General features: G+C 43.7%; 1 protein-coding gene across 1 annotated transcript; it reads right to left on the reverse strand.

The window, feature by feature from the left end:
* Nucleotides 1-6,600: 6,600 nt before the first annotated feature.
* On the reverse strand, nt 6,601-12,123 carry LOC144502676 (immunoglobulin lambda-1 light chain-like). The gene is made up of 3 exons (XM_078226863.1): nt 12,000-12,123; nt 11,512-11,859; nt 6,601-7,160 (listed from the first exon to the last, which is right to left on the reverse strand). The coding sequence occupies exons 1-3, from the start codon at nt 12,046-12,048 to the stop codon at nt 6,838-6,840; spliced, it is 720 nt and encodes a 239-aa protein (XP_078082989.1). The 5' UTR covers nt 12,049-12,123; the 3' UTR covers nt 6,601-6,837.
* Between the last annotated feature and the right edge of the window lie 11,140 nt (nt 12,124-23,263).

Here is a 23,263-nt window from a genome sequence, read left to right on the forward strand (position 1 = left end):
TCATAGAATGAAGCCTTGAAACGAGAAACAAAGAACAATTAGCCCGCGCCGCTCCCTGGTCCAAACTAGACCACTCTTTTGTATCCCTCCATTCCCACTCCGTTCATATAGCTGTCTAGATAAGTCTTAAACGTTCCCAGTGTGTCCGCCTCCGCCACCTTGCCCGGCAACACATTCCAGGCCCCCACGACCCTCTGTGTAAAATATGTCCTTCTGATATCTGTGTTAAACCTCCCCCCCTTCACCTTGAACCTATGACCCCTCGTGAACGTCACCACCGACCCGGGGAAAAGCTTCCCACCGTTCACCCTATCTATGCCTTTCATAATTTTATACACCTCTATTAAGTCTCCCCTCATCCTCCGTCTTTCCAAGGAGAACAACCCCAGCTTCCCCAATCTCTCCTCATAACCAAGCCCCTCCATACCAGGCAACATCCTGGTAAACCTCCTCTGTACTCTCTCCAAAGCCTCCACGTCCTTCTGGTAGTGTGGCGACCAGAACTGGACGCAGTGTTCCAAATGCGGCCGAACCAACGTTCTATACATCTGCAACATCAGACCCCAACTTTTATACTCTATGCCCCGTCCTATAAAGGCAAGCATGCCATATGCCTTCTTCACCACCTTCTCCACCTGTGACGCCACCTTCAAAGATCTGTGGACTTGCACACCCAGGTCCCTCTGCGTCTCTACACCCTTTATGGTTCTTCCATTTATCGTGTAGCTCCTCCCTACATTATTCCCACCAAAATGCATCACTTCGCATTTATCAGGATTGAACTCCATCTGCCATTTCTTTGCCCAAATTTCCAGCCTATCTATATCCTTCTGTAGCCTCTGACAATGTTCCTCACTATCTGCAAGTCCTGCCAGTTTTGTGTCGTCCGCAAACTTACTGATCACCCCAGTTACTCCTTCTTCCAGATCATTTATATAAATCACAAACAGCAGAGGTCACAATACAGAGCCCTGCGGAACACCACTAGTCACAGGCCTCCAGCCGGAAAAAGACCCTTCCACTACCACCCTCTGTCTTCTATTACCAAGCCAGTTCTCCACCCATCTAGCCACCTCCCCCTTTATCCCATGAGATCCAACTTTTTTCACTAGCCGACCATGAGGGACTTTGTCAAACGCTTTACTAAAGTCCATATAGACCACATCCACGGCCCTTCCTTCGTCAACCATTCTGGTCACTTCTTCAAAAAACACCACCAGGTTAGTGGGGCATGACCTCCCTCTCACAAAACCATGCTGACTATCGTTAATGAGTTTATTCCTTTCTAAATGCGCATACATCCTATCTCTAAGAATCTTCTCCAACAACTTCCCCACCAGGGACGTCAAGCTCACCGGCCTATAATTACCCGGGTTATCCTTCCTACCCTTCTTAAATAACGGGACCACATTAGCTATCCTCCAATCCTCTGGGACCTCACCTGCGTCCAGTGACGAGACAAAGATTTGCGTCAGAGGCCCAACGATTTCCCCTCTCGTCTCCCTGAGCAGCCTTGGATAGATTCCATCAGGCCCTGGGGATTTGTCAGTCTTTACATTCTCTAACAAACCTAACACTTCCTCCTTTGTAATGGAGATTTTCCCCAACGGTTCAACACTCCCCTCCGAGACACTCCCAGTCAACACATCCCTCTCCTTTGTGAATACCGACGCAAAGTATTCATTTAGGATCTCCCCTACTTCTTTGGGCTCCAAGCATAAGTCCCCACTTTTGTCCCTGAGAGGTCCGATTTTTTCCCTAACAACCCTTTTGTTCCTAACGTATGAATAAAATGCCTTGGGATTCTCCTTAATCCTGTCTGCCAAGAACAATTCGTGACCCCTTTTTGCTCTTCTAATTCCCCGTTTGAGTACTTTCCTACTTTCTTTGTACTCCTCCAGAGCTCCCTCCGTTTTTAGCTGCTTGGACCTAACATACGCCTCTCTTTTCTTTTTGACCAGTCCCTCAATTTCCCTGGTTATCCACGGTTCTCTAATCCTACCCTTCCTATCCTTCTTTTTTACAGGCACATGCTTGTCCTGTAGCCCTAACAACCGTTCCTTAAAAGACTGCCACATATCAGATGTGGATTTACCCTCAAACAGCCTCACCCAATCAAGAGCTGCCAATTTCTGCCTGATCCCACTAAAGTTAGCCTTCCCCCAATCCAACACCTTACCCTTGGGACACCACTCATCCTTTTCCATCACTATCCTAAAGCTAACAGAATTGTGGTCACTATTTGCCACATGTTCCCCTACCAAAACTTTGAAGACCTGACCGGGCTCATTCCCCAGTACCAGGTCCAGTATAGCCCCCTCTCTAGTCGGGCTGTCTACATATTGTTCCAACGAACCCTCCTGTACACATTTTACAAATTCCTCCCCATCCAGAGTCCCTGTCCTCAGCGATTTCCAGGAAGTGAGGGGAGGGGGGTGTTCCCCTTGCCGACACCAACACTCAGCTCCGGCTGTTAGATTAGTGTCTTGACATAGTCCGGTCCCAGCCAGGGGAATAATTGTAGTGCGGACAGGATGAAGCCCCTGAGTGACTCTTAATAGGTCACTTAAGGGCCTCAATAGGCTCAAAGGTGCGCGTGCCACAGAACGAATTTGTTCTTCCCAATAGTTGGAGGAGATTTCTAATCATCACTGTAGAACAGTTCAGTGAGGCGATGGTGAGATAGAGCTTCGTGCTTTTCGAGTGCATAAAGAGCCTGATGTGCTTTCAGATGATGCCTACAAGGGGGAGCATGCGGATGGGAAAAAGAATGGGGGCCAGGGACATATTGTTGAGTTGCTAGCATGGGAGCAGGAAGAGAAGCCATTGCAGACAAATCTGTGGATATTATTTGATAAATAATGATGGAGCCAGATCACGAGAATAGGCCCAAGCAACTGACAAACGGTGGAGATTTTTTGGATCGTGTGTTGAATCGTGTCAAAGACCGACGCCAGTCCGAAAACAGCGAGCAGTCGGGCGGCACGGTGGCACAGTGGTTAGCACTGATCCGTCACAGCGCCAGGGACCCGGTTTCACTTTGCAGCTTGAGCCACTGTCTGAGCGGAGTCTGCACGTTCTCTCCGTGTCTACGTGGGTTTTCTCCGCGTGCTTCGGTTTTCTCCCAAAGTCCGAAAGACGTGATGATTAGGTGCATTGGTCATGCTAAATTCTCTCTGTGTACCCGTACAGGCGCCGGAGTGTGGCGACTAGGAGATTTTCACAGTAACTTCATTGCAGTATTTGCAGTTTGGATTACAACAGGTAATTGTTAGCCTACTTGTGACCAAAAATAAAGAAACTGTAAAAAACTTAAAAACTTTAAAAAACAGGAATAGTTTGCTATCGTTATAATTGAATAACTTTGATAAGGGTCGTATCAGTATTGTGGCAGAAGCAGAAACGCGATTCTGGGAATTCAATGCTGGAGTTGTTGGAACGATAGTATGGATTTGGGGTTGGCAATTTCTTCAAGTGGTTTAGAGAGGAAATGTTAACTGAAGATCGGCAGTAGTTCACAAGGACAGAGGAACAATGCTGTTTGCAAAGAGAAGTTTGATGGTAATCGGTGTGAAAATATAACAGTACCTGAGGAGAGATAGCAACTAATGATATCAGCGAAAGTGGAGACAAGAAAAGAAAGTTGGATGGTCAGTAATTTAGCGGAAACATGGTCAACATGGGTCTAATGGAAAAACTGAGTTGCGAAAGCGAATGAGGGGATATATGAGAAAACAAATCCGATTCAACTATGATGCATGCGAAGTAGTGCTTCCTCATTTCACTCCTAAATAGCTTCGCTTTAATGAAAGAGTGTGCCCTATTTTGCTGGATTGTGTTATTAGTGGAAATGATTTCTCTGGACCTATCCTTTCACACCCGCTGACCATTTTAAATACGTCGAATACGTATAGAGTGCAGGGGAAGACAGACAGTGAGTTGCCTTGAGTGATTTAGCACAACAATCTTGCTATTCCAATCTATATACTCATTAAGGGTTTTAACTCTCTTCACTTTAAGCACTTGGTTTAGCAAAGCCACACAAATTGTTGCTTCAGCCATAGCCTCATATCAATCAAGAAACAAGAGATCCTGAAACATTTTCAACCACTTTTGTGCAAAATACCAGTGTTTGAAAGTCATGCCTTCTCAAATAGAAAGTGCCTCTGGCCGTCTGTATATAAGGCAGTCCCAAGTAAGGATAAAGTTCAACATTTCTTGCTGAGCCAGTGTTCCCGCACGTTATATTGGTGTTCAGTATGCTTCCATGATGCAGCATGGTCCAAATTGTCAAAACATGCTCTTGACTGCATCTATTCTTAGGTGCACTATTTTAAGATACTGCTTCCGCAATCCTTGCTGATATAAAAGTGTTTATCTTTTTATTACTGGATTGTAACTCTGGAAATATCTGAGTCTCTTTTAGTGTCTGAGGTGAGGCACTCTCACAGGAGATTCACCTGGATGCTGTCTGGGCTGTGGTTATTTTTCGTAGAACAGAGTAAGCTGAGGTGTTAACTCATCAAGGTGCAAATAATTATGAACGATACAGATAGGAAGAAACCTTTCACCTCAGTAGAGGGGTCAATAATCGGGGGGCATAGATTTAAGGTAAGGAGCAGGAGATTTAGAGGAGATTTGAAGAAATTCTTCTTCAGCCAGAGGGTGCTGGGAATCTGGAACTCAGTGTCTGCAAGAGTGGTGGAGGAAGGAACCCTCACGACACTTAAGAAACATTTTGATGAGCAATTGAAAAGTCATTGCATACACCGATACGGGCCGAGTGTTGGTAATTGAATTAGAATAGATAAGTTTTTTGGTGGTCGGCACAGACGCGAAAGGCCTCATTCTGAGCTGGATTCCCCCCTCCAGCTTTAAAGGGTAATACATAGTACGTTTCAGCAATCGGTCTTAAAAATTGAACCCTTCAGCAATTACTTCACCCTGACGAATCAGTCCTGTACCCATTCATCATACCAATATATCCGCGGCAATTGTACCGCCCCGCCCACCACGGAATCAGAGCGGACGAGGGCGGACAACGGAAATGTCCCTTGACCTCTGGTGGGAATTTCGGGTCTCGATCGAGCGAGGACGTAAAAATCCCGTAGCTCAGTGTGAAAACCTAAATCCAGCACTCCAGATGTGATCTGATCAAGGCTGTAGACAACAGAAAGCATTACTTCCCCACTTTTTAGTTTCAATGACCTTGTGATAAAGGCAGGCATTCGGTTTGATTTCTAATTTAACTTGTGTCCATGAAGTTTTTAGTGACTTATGTCCAGGAACACCTAAATCCCTTTGTTCATTCAAAGCATCTCGCCGCGTAGCTTTAGGTAAATATTTCGAGCTACTCGCTATCATATTTTGGTCACAGAATCACAGAATTCACTGGTCCATTCACTTAGTTTATCTATGAAGAGTCAGCCAACTTGCGATACCTCCTTATCTTAAGCTGATCTACCGATGTGTTTATGAAACTCTCTAACCCTCAATTTGAACGAAACTGCATTTGTCACATCCAGCCAATGAAGGAACAAATCCTTGATTGGCACTTTCTCTCTCCTACCCATAACCAATTCCCTACCAATATGTTCAAATAAATTATTTATTCCTTCTGCCACTGGATCTATTTTATGTCTCCCCGTTTCGGACTCACTCACGGTGGAAAATCTTTCTCTGTGTTCCCGTATCACACCTTTTCCGAACATTAAAGCCGCCTATTACTCCTCCGCATCCTCTCCTCAGAGAAAAGAGCCCAACATATTCATTTTCCTGATAGGCACATCGTCCCAATCCCAGTAAATATCTGGCAAATAATTTCTGCACATTCTCATGTCCTACAAGATCATTTTTGAGGTATGTAGACTATAGATGAGGAAAACTCCATAAAACGCTAATAAATCCCCGGGTGTTTTGTTTTGTTCTTCTGGAAGTGCACCAGCACCTTGTTTGCACTTTTTATCAACTGCGCAACTTCTTGCTACATATAGCAATTTATGTCTTGCAAGCCCAAATCTAACTGAAGAAATAAAACAATAACGTATCAAAGGGATGTCCTGTCGACTTTGTGATTCGTGTGACGATGAAGTTTAAAAAAACAGACTTTGTTCGGAGCTGGTTTGAGTCAATGCCTCACTGAAAATGCATCTGGGGAAGTTGACATGTTAGTAAAGCGCCTGCTTCAGTATGATCATTATTGGCCAATAAAAGCAATCGTATAGTTTGTTTAAAAAATGATTTGCAGTACCAGAACCTGCATTGTATCGGGTGTATTAAAAAATGTGGCAGTGACGGAGTTTGCCCTGAATATTGGTAATCAGGTGGTGTAGAAATGACTGCCCGTTTAATGTATTTTTGTAAATCTCGAGACGCAGTTCAGCCCTTTCAGTATAATGGCAGAGTGTAACGAGGTCCATTTTAAAAAAAAATGTTGCAATATTACTTCATGGTGCTAATTTAATGTCACCGATCGTTTCCTTGTTGCGCCTGGATGTCATTGGCTTGAAATAAAATGTGCAGAGTATCACAATGATAGAATCTCACTATTTAATTCCCCTTGGAATGCTGCCATTAATTGTTTATGAGGGAAAGAGAGAGAATAACAGAACGTCGGTCGAGATAACGCTATAATGATTTTATTACACAGCTGTATCAATGACATTACAGTGAAGCTTTGATCCATTCAGGGTGAACACAGTTAATTTGAAACTAAGGGAGTCAGCCGATCTGCTACAAACTGTGATGAAATGTTTGAAATGTTCCACTATTTGCGGAATTTATTTTGAAATGACACTTTACCAACGGCAGAATACAAGAATGCATTAGATGCGTGAATCAGATACAGTTGGATCTGGAGATGCTTGTTTGAAGTGGGTTTGCTTGAGTCTCGTGTTTAACCACACAGGCGTAAAGCTCGTGTGAGTTCCACTCTGAGGCTAACAGAGTCAGATAACTGCTCACACTGAACGTGTTGTCCGCCTCTTGCTGGATCCGACTGGTCTCAACCCCATTCCTTCTGACGCTGCCATCTACAGTCCATTCAATCTCCGCAGCTCCTGGGTTAAAACCGCTCACCAAACACACCAGGGTCGCCATGTTCTTCGCTGTGATTTGATCTGCTGAAGGCGGAAGGACAGACACAATGGGGCTCCGTGGATCTGGAAAGTAGAGACAAATGATTGTACATCCATTAAGAATCGGCATAAATGACTGAATCGTTGTTTCACCTTCTTCAAATTGTTTTTTAAAATCGGTATTATTCTACGGAATGTATAGATTTTACATTGTGGAGTCATATTGTTGCCAAATGCAAAAAGGCCATGACTCTCGTTTCTGGAACACATACAACGTGAGAAGGTTTTCCTTTTTTCCCTGATTGGACAGGAACATGCAAACAAAATCTGATCTAAAGGAAATAGTGGAGTTTGAAATATTAAAGAGAAAAATAAGACGGGAGGTTTATTGCATCCAGATGTGATCTGAGGCAAAGCTGTCCGACCAAAGAGAATTTCAGAACAACGTCAATCACTCAGAATTTGGGCTCAATGTTGGAACTTATGCTGACCGCAACATTTCTATATTTTGGAACTCAAAAAACTCGATTCAAAACAATGAAATCGATTGTTTGCTTTTGTCACCATTTACACTTCTCTGACGCAAGTCCGACATACTGGACTGATGTTTGGATTTGTGTACATTCTTGCCACGGCTTCACACGGTGTCGCGCCCAGACCAACAGTGACGATGTAGCGTAAATCTTAACAAATAACTCCCTGTCGCAATGGAAATGTTTGGAGACATTTTTTGCGAGTGGAGTGTCACAAAAGATTTGTTACAGCAAAGAGGAAGAGTTTTTAACAAATATTGTAAACAATTCTAGTATATTAGAACATAACGTAACGACACCCTCAAAAGGCCATTAATAAACCAAACATGTCCTCATAATTATTCATCTCTCACACCTTTTCGCCGAAGCAGAAGGACTGTGAGATCTTACTGTGCTTAGATAGGGAGCCATGATTCTGACATTTGAAGAATGATTCTACTTCACAAGCACATAATTGTGAGGATGTTCTGAGGTCGTGGTCGGCGCCAAATGAATGCAGGTTTGCATTTTCTTTCCTTTGTCATGAGTAGATATTCGCAAAGCTGAAAGGGCGTTGTCTCAGAATCTTGTCTCTTTAAGTCACCATTTATCACTTAAGTTACCATCTATCACAGTCAATGGAGAAACGCTCAGTAAATAGGTTGAGGCGTCGTAAGGCATCGAAGAAAGGGTTCAAATATGAAAAGCCATTACTAACTAAAAGGATAAGGCTGACGTTTTACAATTCTCCCTGACATTGAGGTATTATGTCGGCTACAACAACAGTATGAGGTTTGTCGCTGTCGGTGTAAAAATCGATTGTCTTTGGAGCTGCAAATTCGTCTTGTTTTTTTTTGGAATGTAATTTGAATGTTGAAACTGAGTCGGCAGACAAATGCCGCCAGCCCTTATTTCAATGTCGGTATCGTCTTCCTGCGCAACTGAGAGTTTCGCTGAATAATCTCAAATGTCTGCACCGATGAGCAGGTGTGACGATCAACTTCTATTTAAACGGAAGCGTACTTAAGTGAATTATTTTTACACCGGCATTTTCTCCAGATATGATTTCTCAAAGTAACAACTAAAATATTCAAGAGCATTTTTCTCCTTTTTGCCTCATGCTGGTCCATTTCACCGTAACATAGTCCAATAAACATATGACTTGAAGAAGAAAATAAAAAATAAAGGAAAGGAAGATTGAGAAGGGAAGAGACCCTGACCATAATTTTCCAATCGTGCCTGGAGCAGGCTTGGCTCTCAGAGACAGGAGGACAGATGAAATTGTGAAAGGGCGAAAGGGGGGTAACATAGTTTTAGACCAGTGAACCAAACCTCACTAAAGGGAGAACAATTGGAATAAGCGCGGTTTAATCAAATACAGCAGTCACGGCTTTGCTGGCGGAATATCTTACCTCACAGCGTGAATTGGTATTTTTGAGCAGGTAGCATGAGCGGTGAATGACGGCAATATTTTTAGTATCGTCTACATGGATTTTAGCAAGGCTCTTGTTAAGTTCACACATAGGTATGAACAGGTTGGATGCGAAATTGGTTCAGAGGCAGGAAGTAAAGGGTCCGTATATCAATGAGTGCCTCTATGATTGTTGTCAGATAATACAAATTTGACAATGTGTTTGCTAACGAAGAAAGCTGGATAATGCAGGAAGACAACAATGGACTAGTCAGATAAGTTCAACAGCGGCAAATGGAATTAAATGCGGAAAAGTATGAGGAACTATATTTTTCAGGAAGGCCAATAAAACAAGCGAGTACACTTTATAAATGGGACAATGCCGAGAAATGTAGAGAAACTGAGTGAACTGAAAATGCATTTCCGCAGATCCCGAAGGCGGCTGAGCAAGTGGATATGGTAGCAAAGAAGGCATGTGAGGCAGTTACATTTATAAGCCGAGGTATAGATTGTTAGAACTTGAAGGTTATGCTGAAACTGCTGGAAAGGTGCGTAGGAAACATGTAATTGTATGAGAGCGAGTACAGGGGAGATCGAGAGGGATGTCGGCTGAAATGGAATATTTAGTTATAAGTGTTGAATTGGCCAGCGTTCATTTCTTTGGAACAGACGAGGCTGAAGGGAGATCTAATGGAAGGCATTATATTCAGAGGTGTCTGGACAGAATGGATAGGAAAACAGTTTTGCCAATGTTTGACGGGTCGATAAGAACGGCACTTGGATTTAGCGTTAGAAGTAGAAGGTTTAGCGGAGATTCGAAGGGAATAGTTTCACCCAGAGGGTTTTGGGGGATGTGGAACCTACTGCCGGGAAGGCTGTTAGTGGCAAATTAATGGACACTTAAACGCACATACAATGTGTAATCGAAAGGCTCATGAATAAATGTTAGATTGTTCCTTGTGAACCAGTGCAGACGCGATTGACCAAGTAGGTTGTAACAATGTTGCAAAGATGTATCATTCTATGATTCTGCGAATATATTATATTGCTTTCCTCCCTCACTGACGCACAGGGGCTACAGTGTGCATATTTCTGAGGCACCCTGCCGCAACTCCGACAAGAGCTTCCAAACCAGCCATGTTTTCCACTGGACGAACACACGGGCAGCAGATGCACGGTAGCACCACCAGTTGGTAAATTCCCATCAATCCACACAGCATACCAAAGTAGAACTGTACCGCCTTTCCTTCACTGTCGCTTGGCCAAAAACTCTTAACCCTCTCCCTAAGAGCTCTGCGATGCATCTCTGACACATGGACGACATCGGTTTGAGAATGCGGCTCACTATCACTTTATCCATGGATATTAGGCGGGGTGCAATGAATGTTAGCTTTCTGGTCACATCCCATGAATCAATGAAAATGGCAGTAATCCCCATGTTTTGTTGTATTACTACTCACTGACAATCACAGAACCAGCAGCAGAGCTGAACGAGTCCACAACAATACTCAAAAACCTGACAACCTATTCCGAGACATTCCAAAGCAACCGATTGGATAGGAAGAAAATGGAACGTAATTTCCGAGTGAAGCAAACATTCTGCGCATCGATTATGTTTCTTACTACGTTATCCAGTAACACTCAGGATCGATTAGTACTGGCGGAATTCTCGCAACAATATGGTTATTTTGGTCACCTGTGATTAATGCGAAATGTTTGGCTGAGAATCTTGTACCGAACTGTTTTCGGTGAGTTTGGGGACCAGTGGGAATGGGTCCCACCCAGGTACCACACTATCCTTCCGCAGGCTGAATGCAAGAAAGATCTTAAAACACAATGTTGCTTCAAGTGGAACAAAGCAGCCTGATGTGAACGTTTTGAATGTAATTCCAGCGTTTTAAACCAGACTACAAGGGCAGCATGTGAAACAGCCTGAACCACTATATTGCTTTCATACAATCATGGAATTATAGAGCACACAACGGGGCCCATCGGAGCTTGTAAAAAACCTGCCCACTCAGATCATTTTCATGCCTGTTTTCTTCACTTTTGAAATGTTTATCGTCTTGCTAATTATAGTTCCGCTCGCGGTGTTCATATAGCGAGGGTACTCCACTCCTAACACTGGCTGAGCGAATAAAAACATCCCATCCTTCCAGCGATTGCATTCAAATAATGTCCTCGCACTGCCGACTGGATCAGATGGCTCAAACGTCTGGAGAGCCGCAGCAGATCAGACCGTAAGCTTCCAGTGAAATGAATTTCACTCGAAATTAAATTGCCCCTTTACCCGATCCCATAATTGGACACAATCTAGAAAATCACCAAAGTTCTGAGCCCAGCTATCACTGCAATGTCTTGGCTGCTGACTCAAGGATCCCCCATAAAAATATTTTCGCAGCAACCATTTTGATTTGAACTCATTCAATCCACCGATCCGACCGTTTCGAAGTACATTTTGTTATTTAGATAGCGTCACAAATGCTAGAGGACATTTAAGTGATTTACTTACTGTTCAGATTCAACTTCGTTCCTCTCCCGAAAATGAATCTATATGGACTGCTGAGCTGAGCAGCACAGTAATAATCTGCCGCGTCCTCCGATTGCACGTTGGTGATGGTTAAATGCATCTTGTTACTCGATGAGTCCACAGACCCGGTGAATCGATCTGGAATACCCGAAGCTGTATCAAAGCTCTCATCCCAAACAAGCACAGGGGCGCTGCCGGGTTTCTGCCAGTACCAGCTCGTGTAGTAGCTGCTAATGCTGCCTCCGGACATGGTGCAAGTGATGGTGACGGTCTCTCCCGTCGAGGACGAAATGGATCCTGGTTGGGTCAGGACAGGATCCGCAATTGTACCTGGTGAAATGCAAAGTATTGTCAGTCACACACTGTGAAATGTTGAATATAGCTTACAATTCAGATTCGTTAAATCACAAGCGCAAAAGCAGATAATGTGAAAAAAATGAGCGTTACTTCAGGTTGACGCCCGTACTTACTGTGGAAACAGAGTATCAGTGCGGCGAGAACTCCAATCGATTGTGTCATGGTGAAGGTTTGGGGAGAGGAAGAAGGAGAATAAATCCTGACACGAATGTGCTTCTGAGTCCATTCCAAACTCCTTAAAAAGATTCAGACACCGCAGGGCGAATGAATATTAATTACGTATGCAAATTGCCTGTCACGTGATATTAGGCCAAAGATCTCCATTTCGGTATTGTCTGATATTTGGAGAATGCGCACGTCAGCCATTTTGGAACAGAAGAAAAATAAATCTCCCAAGCCACAGAATAGCATGCAAAATGGCTCAATAACCTCCCCCCAAAAAATAAACGGTGCGGTGAAACACAAAGAGATTAAATGGATCGTGTCTTGATCTCTGGAAGCCTGCCGATTACAATAAATAAATATTGCGGACAGAAAGCTGTTTAATAGGTGCATCGTTTTTGGTGAATAAATTAGAGACGAAACGTGCGAGTTGAGATTTCATGTGCACACAGAGAGGTGTAAGGGAATTGACCACCGTCCGTATTGGCTTCTCGGGATAGATAGATAGACAGACAGATAGATCAATAGGTAGATAGATAGATAGATAGATAGATAGATAGATAGATAGATAGATAGATAGATAGATAGATAGATAGATAGAGACAGCGGTGGATCGATCGATCGATAGATAGATAGATAGATAGATAGATAGATAGATAGATAGATAGATAGATAGATAGATAGATAGATAGATAGATATCTGAAGTGAGTAAATGATCGCCAAGCCCCGAGGAACATTTTATTACCTACCTGGAATGTGATTGAGGTCCCAAAACTCTCCACTCAGCACTATTCAAGTGTTGGAAACCCACGGCATTCACAGTGAGTTAAGCCTTGGCAAAATGAAATGCTCCAGGAAACAGAGCTTTTCGCATGATTTTCGTTATTGGATTTGAGGGGTACATTTGCTGTCATTTGAAAGGATGAGTTTGAGAATGTCAATGCACTGGCCGACGTCGGAATGAGCTGAAAGTAGCAATTTTTTCAAATCAGATTTCTGATGGCAGGTGACCCTACCCCCAACACTACCCTCGCTTCCCGCCGCACAACAGTATTGCAGAAGTCATCGTACAATGTTCCATTGCTCACTCATTTGAAAAGTTAAACAAAATCAGGCAAGCCAATTAAATGCTGATAACGTTAGCTTATCACACACCTTCACCCCATGTGTCCTTGAACAATTGTGAGAAGTAACCTTTTGATTATGCAGCTGAGGCGCACAGAGGAGAACGAGAAGAAATGAATTAATTACTTCGCCTGGAGAGCTGACGATCGCGGCTACAGGTGCAGTTGCGTCAGTGTAAAGAATTCGAGAAGCTTCATCGCAGAAGGAGAGCAATCAGTCAATCGCATCCATGTCGGTTCTGTAAAGGAGCGATCGAAGTGGAATTTCTGTCTTGATCTTACTCCAATTTTCGACACATTTTCCACCTTTTTGAGAGTGATTGTTGAATCTTCTTCCGCCAGCCTTTGATCCAATTGACTCCAGATCATTAAGAGTCGGAACACATTTAACCACCACCACCCCTGTTCCCGGGTTATTTCAAATGTTTGCCTTCTGGTGATCAAACATCCCGACATTTGAATCAGCTTCTACTTTCTTTATCCAACACCTTTAAGAACATCTTTATCAAATCTACTGTGCGGCTTTAAGGAGAACAACCCCAGGGTTCTCTCGTCTTTACATCTAACTGAGGGCCTTTATCGCTGAAAACATGCGAATACACCTTCTTGCACTCTCTCCACGGCCTTGAAAGACATTCGAAGAATATTGTCAAGAACTGGACTCAATATTCTAGCTAGGGTCTAACAAAGATAAAAGGGTTAACATATTTGCTTGCATTTGTACCCGGTTGTTGGAATTTTACTGACTCCCGTGCCGACAGAATGAAGGGTGGGGAAGGAATATTAAAATTTCTCCACCACTGGGAAAATTTCCAACCGGCGGTCAGGTAGAGGGATCAGGAACAGATAATTAAAGTTGTTCGGCTGAAAGATATCGCAGGATATTTACTGAAAGATATGTCTCAGGTCCACGTCATGCAGTGCAGTCAGTACCCGGGGAGTGAGAGGCTTAAGGCCTTGCCTGTGGGTGGAATGTACAGAGTTGACATCTGCAGTGTAGAGAGAGGGAGAGAGACAGATACTAGTTCAGTTTAATGCAACAAGACAGCAGGAGCGAGAGAAGAACCACCCTGATGGCGTGCCAGCGGAATCGGAAAACGATTCGCATCGGGCCAGGAATGCAGGTTAAATTTGACTGAAGACGGTACGCAGCTGAAATAACAGACAGAAAGTGGGCCTACTTCATGGAGATGTTGAAGTCCCAATAGAACCAATGATTGCGTCCGATTGGAAGCAAAAGAGTAAAACTCTGCGAATCGTGGCAGAGCTGAAGATTGGGAAGATTATAATAACCGAGAGGGAATGGCTAATAAAGTAATGACGAAGGAGAATTTAGAGTATGAGAGAATGTTAGCTAGACATATTAAAATAATGTAGGAATTTCTATATGCTTTTAAAAAAGAAAATGCTCACTAAAATAAGTGTGGTTCCTCTGGAGAAGGAGTATCGGAAATTCATAATACGAAATGAGGAAATGGCGACAGACTTGATACATTTTCAGTGCCTCGCTGTGGAATACATAAATAATATCCCAGAAATACTTGCAGGTGAAGAGGTGGAAGGGAGCGAGGAACATAAAGCAATTACAACCACCAGATCAATGCTACTGAGAAAACGATCAGAACTAAAGGCTGTCAAGTCGTTAGGGCATCATGGAGCTTGGTAAGATACCCTTAAGGAGAGTGGATGCAGAGGCGATGGGCCAATTGGCCTCACTCTGCATTGTAGTGATTTTATAATTCCATGAGATTGGGAAATAGCACATCTAACTCCTGTATTCAAGAAAGGAAAGAGACAGAATACATGTAACTACAAGCCAATTAGCCTAACATCTGTCAAAAGTTAAATGTTAGAATCTATTATTAGAAGGTTATCGCAGGGCACTTGCAATTATGAAGAGCCAACATGGTTTTGTATAATTGAAGCGATACTTTACTACTTTGTTATCCTTACTTGAGCAACTTATTAGTGACGTGCATAAAGAGGAACCTGTGGAGTTGGATTTCCAAAACGTATTTCATAAGATGCCGCTTCAAAGATACATTATGAAAAGCCAAATAGGAGCTCATCATGCATGGGGTAATATTTATCACGAATCGAGGGCTGATTGGCTTACAGAAACAGAGAGGTGGGATAACTGAGCCATTTTGGGGGGGGGGGGGGTCGGGGGGGGGGGGGGGGGTGGTGGTGGTGGGGCGGGGGGGGGGGGGTAAACTGCAGCCGATGGTGTATCACACGGATTACATCTCGGGCCTCAACTATTTTCAATTTACAGTAATGACATGGATGATGGGACGGACTGATTGCAATTTTTTTCTCACGACATTAATACGGGGAGAAAAGTAAATTGTGAGGTGCGCATAAATAGCATATAAAGGTATTGAGATAGACTACGTGAGTGGTAAAAAGAAACAGGTGGAGTGCAATGTGGTGAAATGCGAACTCGTCCACTTTGGCAGGAAGAACGGAAAGCAGCAAATTATTCACACGGGGATGAGAGTGCAAAGGCCCGCAGCGCTGGGGCATCTGGCTGCCTGGAATGTGATTCACAAAACTTTAGCATGAAGCTGCAAGTGATTAGGAAAGCAACTGCAATGTTGTCACTTATTGCAAGTGGGATGGAATGTAAGAGTAGAGAAGATTCGCTACAAAGAGCTCATCTGAAGTACTTTCCTGTTGGCACGTGTACCTCAGAACGGATACAATAGCACCAGCGACAGTTCGGAGAAAGGTTCACCCATCAGATGAAAGGGATATCATATAGGGAAAGGTTGGACAGGTTGGACCTGTAGCCATTAGAGTTTAGAAGAACTCGAGGTGATCCTGCTGAAACGCCTACGATCCGGAGGGGAATTGAGATGGTGAACGCTGAGGAAGTGCCTTCCCTCGAAAGAGACGAGAAGGAGGGGACATGAATTAAAATAAGAGGTTTTCCACTTGAGATGGAGATAAAGAGCATTTCATTCTCTGTGAGAACCATTAGCCTATGGAACTCTCTTTACCAGAGATATCCCATCGTGAATGGTGGTGGATAATTAAACAACTGACTGGAGGAGAAGACATCACAAATTTCTCCATCCTCAATGAGCAGTGAAAAAGATAAGGCTAAAGCATTCGCAAAAATCGTCTGTCACATGTGCCAAGTGGATGATCCATCTTGGGCTTCTACAAAAATGGTCAGTATCACGGATCTCAATCTTCAGTCAATTCAATTCGCTCCACGTGATATCAAGAAGTGCCCGAATGCGTTGGATACTGCAAAGGCTTTGGGCTCCAACAATATTCTATCGACAGTCCTGAAGACTTGTGCTCCAAACGATGCGGCCCCGCCAGTCAAGTTGTTTCAGTACATCTACAACACTGGCATCTACCCGGCATTGTAGAAAATTGCCCATTTATGTCCTCTACGCAAAAAGAAAGGTAACACCAACTTTATTCGTTCGCCATCAGGCCACTCCAGATCATCAGTAAATTGATGGAAGAGTTCATTAACAGCGCAATGAAACGGCAGGAACATAGCAGGAACCTACTCTCTGGCACATAGTTTGGATTCCGCTAGTCACTCAGCGCCTCACTTCATTACAGCCTTGGGTCAAACATGGACAAGAGTAGTTGAATGCCAGATGTGAAGTGACTGCGTTTGACGTCAAGGCAGCACATGTGGAATTAAGGAGCCCGAGCAAGACTGGGGTCAATTAGAATCAGAGGGAAAACTACGCTGGTTGGAGTCATACCTGGCACAGAGGAAGAGTGTTGTGGTGGTTAGAGTTCAATCATCTAATTTGCAAACTTCACTGCAGGAGTTTCTCAAGATGGTGTCCAAGGCCCAACCATCTTCAGCTGCTCTATCAATGACCTTCCTTGCATCATAATGTCAGCAATGATCGCACAGTGCACAGTACCATACCCGCATCCTCAGAGGCTGAAGCCGTCCGTGTCCAAGTGCAGTAAGCCCTGGACAATATCCAAGTTTGTGTTGACAAGTGGCAAGTAGTGCCAGGAAATGACCATCTCCAACAACAGAGAATCTAACCATTGTCCCTTGACATTCAATGGTATTGCCATCAATGTCGACATCCTGAGGGCGACCATTGACCAGAAACTGAAGTGGTCTTGACATTTAAATATGGTGGCTACAACAGCAGGTCAGAGGTTATGAATCCTGTAGCAAGTATCTCACTTCCTGACTAGCCAAACCTATCCACCATCTGCGAGGCACAAGTCAAGAGTGTGATGGAATACTTTGCACGAGCCAGGAGAATGCAGCTTCTATAACTTTCAGGAAGCTCACACCATCCAGGACAACACTTGACTGGCACCGCTTCCACAAACTCCCTCCGCCACGATGAACAGTGGCAGCAGTGTGCACCATCTGCAAGATGCACTGCATAAACCCATCCAGGCTCCATTGGCAGCATCTTACAAAGTCACATCGCAACCGTCCAGAAGGACAAAGGCAGCAGACACATGGGGACACAACTACCTTCGCGCTTTCCTCCAAGTCATTCGCAATCTGACATGGGGAAGTATTGCTTTCCTAGACCACAGGGACTGCGCTGATTCAGCAAAGCAGTTCACCACCATCATCTCGAGGGCAATTAGCGGTGAGGAATAAATGCTGGTCTAGTCAGCGATGCCCACATCACGTAACAAAATGCAGAATTCGATAGATTCCTGATTGAAAAGGGATCCAAAGAGTATAGGGGTGAACAAGAATGTCGGGCCGAGCCCACGATCACATCAGCCACGACCTTAGGCCTAATCTTCGTTCCAATTCATATGATCGTATGATTCGTATTTGCGCCCTTTTTGACTCCTTTTATCCTATTAAATTTCTGAACCTTCGGATCCATTAATGTGGCACTGGCAGCATTATCTTTAGTGAATGAGGCAGGAAAGGAAGTGATAGTAAAACATTTTGTGACACTGGGTTCTTACTGCTTCTAATCATTCGGATTCCCTGATATTATGGACATTCACCACTGAAAAGGGGAACTCATTAAACATCCGAATTAATTGACAATACCTGAAGAGAATATTCTGAAAACGACTTTCATGTCCGAATGCCTATTTTCCAAGTGTCCACGTATTTTGCCAGGAATTGATATTTTGAGATATTTTAACCGCAAATACACTTCATGTAATAACACGGTCCTTGGTATACCAAGTCCAATATTGCCATCTGCTGGTTCAGCCGCAAAAAGCGCGCAGTTTCATTGGGATGCGTTCTGGACTTTTTTCATCTATTGTACGTCGTCCAATAGAAAGCAGGGGGAATGAAATGACAATTATAAAATAAAATTCTGGATAAAGTCAGGAGATCTGGTCGCACTTGTGAGGAGCGAAACACAATTTCTGTATAAGGGTAATTCGCACTGCCGTGTTCGGTGAAACAGTGTTCAGTCTCTAATAAATTAAGCGTAAATCTCATCAGTACTTTTATCATGCATTTCAAACGTTTCGAAGACAGGTGCAGGCGCAGCCTCAAACTAGGGAGCAGGAACCTACACTGTAAAGCATGGCGGACGCTGTAGTCCGGCGACGAATGATCGAATTAGCATTGCAGAGTCCTGGAACAAGCAATGATTCTAAATCCCACCATGGTATCTGGCAATAAGCCTTGAACAAATTAGTTGTCTTAATGTTAACCACGAAACTACTGAATTGCTGAAAAAAAACATTCGCTTCATTAACATCATTCCGGGCAGGAAATCTGCCATCTTTACTGAGTACATACGTGACTCCACGTTTTCCGTCGCGAAATAGATACAGAAGTCTGAGGACACGTACCAACCAACTTAAGAACAGCTTCTTCACTGCTGCCCTCAGACTTTTGAATGGACCTGCCTCGCATTAAGTTGATGTTGCTCTGCACCCGAGCTATGACTGCAACACTACATTCTGCACTCTCTCCTTTCCTTCTCTGTGAACGGTACGCTTTGTCGGTATAGCATGTAAGAAACAACACTTGTCACTGTATACGAATATACAAGACAATAATAAATCAAATCAAATAAAATCAAATCAAAAACATTTGTGCTATTAGGGAAACATTTGCACAATACATGGCCAGCCATGCTGGTAACACGCTGTTAGCAGTGGTGTTGATGATGAACCTCCTGATCAGATTGCTTTACCTGTTACAGAAAGAGCCCGTTCACCTGAGATGATTCTAAAAATAACAGCAAAGGCCAAAGCGGCAGTGGCGCAAAGTTTGTTTTCAATTATGGAGGTAGTTACAGATGAAAATTAGAAGCCAGGAGTGAATGAGTTTGGGGGAGGGAGAGGCGAACATCAGAGCGCATGTACAACCTAGCAGAAAGCAAGAACACAATTGGTGCCATGCTGAAAACATACTATTATTTATATAAATTGGAACGAGTTGAGGCCACAGCACTGATCATTGTGGCACACCACCCCTTACATCTTGCCAATCACAAAATTGTCCCTTTTGCCCACCCTCTGTCTCCTGTTCGCTCGCAGATTTTCTGTCCATGACCCCACACGATAAACTCTCCTTTTCCGCAATACCCTTTGCTTTGACATCTTATTAAATGCTTACTGAAAATTACAGTACATCCACCTGCTCACCTTTATCCACAGCACGCTACTTCTTCAAATCACTCCAGTAAATTGGCTGAACATGAATTCCCTTTCACAAAACTGTGTTGGCTCTATCTGATGACCGTGATTTTACTTCTGTGCCCTGCTATCAAATCTTTAATAACCGCTGCTACCATTTTCCTTATATGTCATACGGTGAGCTAACTGGCGTTGTTCAGCTGACATGTATTGTTCCCTGCTATAGGTCTCTTTTTCCTATTGCATTAAAGTGCGACATTCGCTGTTTTCCAATCTAATGCACACTTCCCAGAAACTGGGGAATTTTGGAAAATTAAAACCAACCCATCAATTGTCCCTTTAGAGACCTTCGGGTGAAATCCATCGGGACCTGAGGACTCATCAGCCCACATCTTCAACAACTTCTGAATGTCGTTTCCCTGACGATTCTAATTTTCTTGAGTCCTTCTCTTCCATTTCCTGCTCTACAGCTATTTCTGTGATAGAACTTGTATCCGCTACAGTGAAGACTGAAAGCAAAATGCCTGTTCTAGTCATCTGCAATCTTTTTGTTTGCGACAAATTCCCCAGACTCAATTTCTATCGAACTGTCGCCCACTCTATGAACGGTTTTCTTTTTTTTATCGTTTACCTTCACAATTTTAAGTTGATTTATTAGTGTCACGAGCAGGCGTACATTAACATTGCAATAATTGACTATGAAATCCCCCAATCGCCACACTCCGGCACCTGTTCGGGTACACTGAGGGAGAATTAGCAATGCTAAGCACGTGCCACAGTGCCAAAGGCAAGAAATAACTGACAAAACCCCAGAGTATTCGGGAAATAAATGAACTGGTTTGGAAGCATCTATGGAGACAGAAACAGAGGGAAAATTGCGCCTCCAAATGTGCCAGATGTAAATACATAAAATTCATGTGATGAGTTTTGTTGATCTGAAATTCACTTAAAGAGTACAGGAAACCGATCCAATTAAAACTTCAAGATGAAAATTGGATAGATTCATGAAACCGATGTCTGCATGAAATGCCCATCGTGCACTGGAGTGCGATTACTTGGATAGCTCTTTCAAAGAGTACAGTGGGTCAATGGCATTTTTGTGTTGTACTCTTCAGTGAAATGGTTGGGAACTGAGCTCAATATAAGGGTACTAAGTCATTTTTCAGTTGTGTTTCCCTTTGGAGGGAACCAGATGTTTATCCATTCTATGTACACGTACTTTTCGTTAGCTGGTGACATAAAGTTGCATAGCCAGTTGTAATGATCAGGAATGCAAGAACTTAAATGATGACGGAGCAGATTCCGAAGTCTCTTGTAAAAGTCAATAGAACTTACATGTGAAACGAATAACAATTGAAAGATTATGGCGAGAGAATGTCTTGGATTAACTGGCCATCGTCACTTCTCTTTGCTCCTATTCTAAACAATGGTCCACTGATCCTGAGTCTAAGCCCCCATGTTCTGGATTTCACAGCCAGGGCAAACATCCGGCTGTACTCTTCAGTTGCAAGGACAGGGTCTTCGGATAGTCGGTTTGCCTGCGCCGCCAACTCACCTCCCCGCTCATGCTGTCCGCTTTGCAGCCATTGGACATGTGGTGGAGACAGAAATCGGGCAAAGGCAAGACATGCACATCCTTCTGCGGAGGAGTTACCACCTGAGAGGACTGATGGCCAACCGTTTGTGCAGCAACTCTGTAGGTTCGAGTACTGGCGACAGTTCGGATTACAACCGGTCTCCAATGACGAAATCTAATGTCGGCCAAATGAGGAAGATCCTTGGAGCTTTGGTGGGGCCGAGGGAAGTGAGGGGAGGGGGGTGTTCCCCTTGCCAACACCAACACTCAGCTCCGGCTGTTAGATTAGTGTCTTGACATAGTCCGGTCCCAGCCAGGGGAATAATTGTAGTGCGGACAGGATGAAGCCCCTGAGTGACTCTTAATAGGTCACTTAAGGGCCTCAATAGGCTCAAAGATGCGCGTGCCACAGAACGAATTTGTTCTTCCCAATAGTTGGAGGAGATTTCCAATCATTACTGTAGAACAGTTCAGTGAGGCGATGGTGAGATAGAGCTTCGTGCTTTTCGAGTGCATAAAGAGCCTGATGTGCTTTCAGATGATGCCTACAAGGGGGAGCATGCGGATGGGAAAAAGAATGGGGGCCAGGGACATATTGTTGAGTTGCTAGCATGGGAGCAGGAAGAGAAGCCATTGCAGACAAATCTGTGGATATTATTTGATAAATAATGATGGAGCCAGATCACGAGAATAGGCCCAAGCAACTGACAAACGGTGGAGATTTTTTGGATCGTGTGTTGAATCGTGTCAAAGACCGACGCCAGTCCGAAAACAGCGAGCCGTCGGGCGGCACGGTGGCACAGTGGTTAGCACTGCTCCCTGACAGCGCCAGGGACCCGGTTTCACTTTGCAGCTTGAGCCACTGTCTGAGCGGAGTCTGCACGTTCTCCCCGTGTCTGCGTGGGCTTTCTCCGCGTACTTCGGTTTTCACCCGAAGTCCGAAAGTCGTAATGATTAGGTGCATTGGTCATGCTAAATTTTCTCTCAGTGTACCCGTACAGGCGCCGGAGTGTGGCGACTAGAAGATTTTCACAGTAACTTCATTGCAGTATTTGCAGTTTGGATTACATCCGGTAATTGTAAGCCTGCTTGTGACTAAAAATAAAGAAATTGTAAAAAACTTAAAAACTTTAAAAAACAGGAATAGTTTGCTATCGTTATAATTGAATAGAATGTAACTTTGATAAGGGTCGTATCAGTATTGTGGCAGAAGCAGAAACGCGATTCTGGGAATTCAATGCTGGAGTTGTTGGAACGATTGTATGGATTTGGGGTTGGCAATTTCTTCAAGTGGTTTAGAGAGGAAATGTTAACTGAAGATCGGCAGTAGTTCACAAGGACAGAGGAACAAGGCTGTTTGCAAAGAGAAGTTTGATGGTAATCGGTGTGAAAATATAACAGTACCTGAGGAGAGATAGCAACTAATGACATCAACGAAAGTGGAGACAAGAAAAGAAAGTTGGATGGTCAGTAATTTAGCTGAAACATGGTCAACATGGGTCTAATGGAAAAACTGAGTTGCGAAAGCGAATGAGGGGATATATGAGAAAAAAAATCCGATTCAACTATGATGCATGCGAAGTAGTGCTTCCTCATTTCACTCCTAAATAGCTTCGCTCTAATGAAAGAGTGTGCCCTATTTTGCTGGATTGTGTTATTCGTGGAAATGATTTCTCTGGACTCGCTGATCATTTTAAATACGTCGATTAGGTATAGAGTGCAGGGGAAGACAGACAGTGAGTTGCCTTGAGTGATTTAGCACAAAAATCTTGCTATTCCAATCTACATACGCATTAAGGGTTTTAACTCTCTTCACTATAAGCACTTGGTTTAGCAAAGCCACACAAATTGTTGCTTCAGCCACAGCCTCATATCAATCAAGAAACAAGAGATCCTGAAACATTTTCAACCACTTTTGTGCAAAATACCAGT

This window comes from Mustelus asterias, chromosome 13, assembly GCF_964213995.1.
Source record: "Mustelus asterias chromosome 13, sMusAst1.hap1.1, whole genome shotgun sequence".
Taxonomy (NCBI): Eukaryota; Metazoa; Chordata; class Chondrichthyes; order Carcharhiniformes; family Triakidae; genus Mustelus; species Mustelus asterias.

What these genes read in the sequence shown, in the direction of transcription:
- LOC144502676 (XM_078226863.1), bottom strand. Translation starts at nt 12,048, where the DNA reads ATGACACAATCGATTGGAGTTCTCGCCGCACTGATACTCTGTTTCCAC. An exon ending in ACTGATACTCTGTTTCCACA is followed by an intron (nt 11,860 to 11,999) that starts GTAAGTACGGGC and finishes GCATTTCACCAG; the next exon opens with GTACAATTGCGGATCCTGTC. An exon ending in AACGAAGTTGAATCTGAACA is followed by an intron (nt 7,161 to 11,511) that starts GTAAGTAAATCA and finishes TCTACTTTCCAG; the next exon opens with ATCCACGGAGCCCCATTGTG.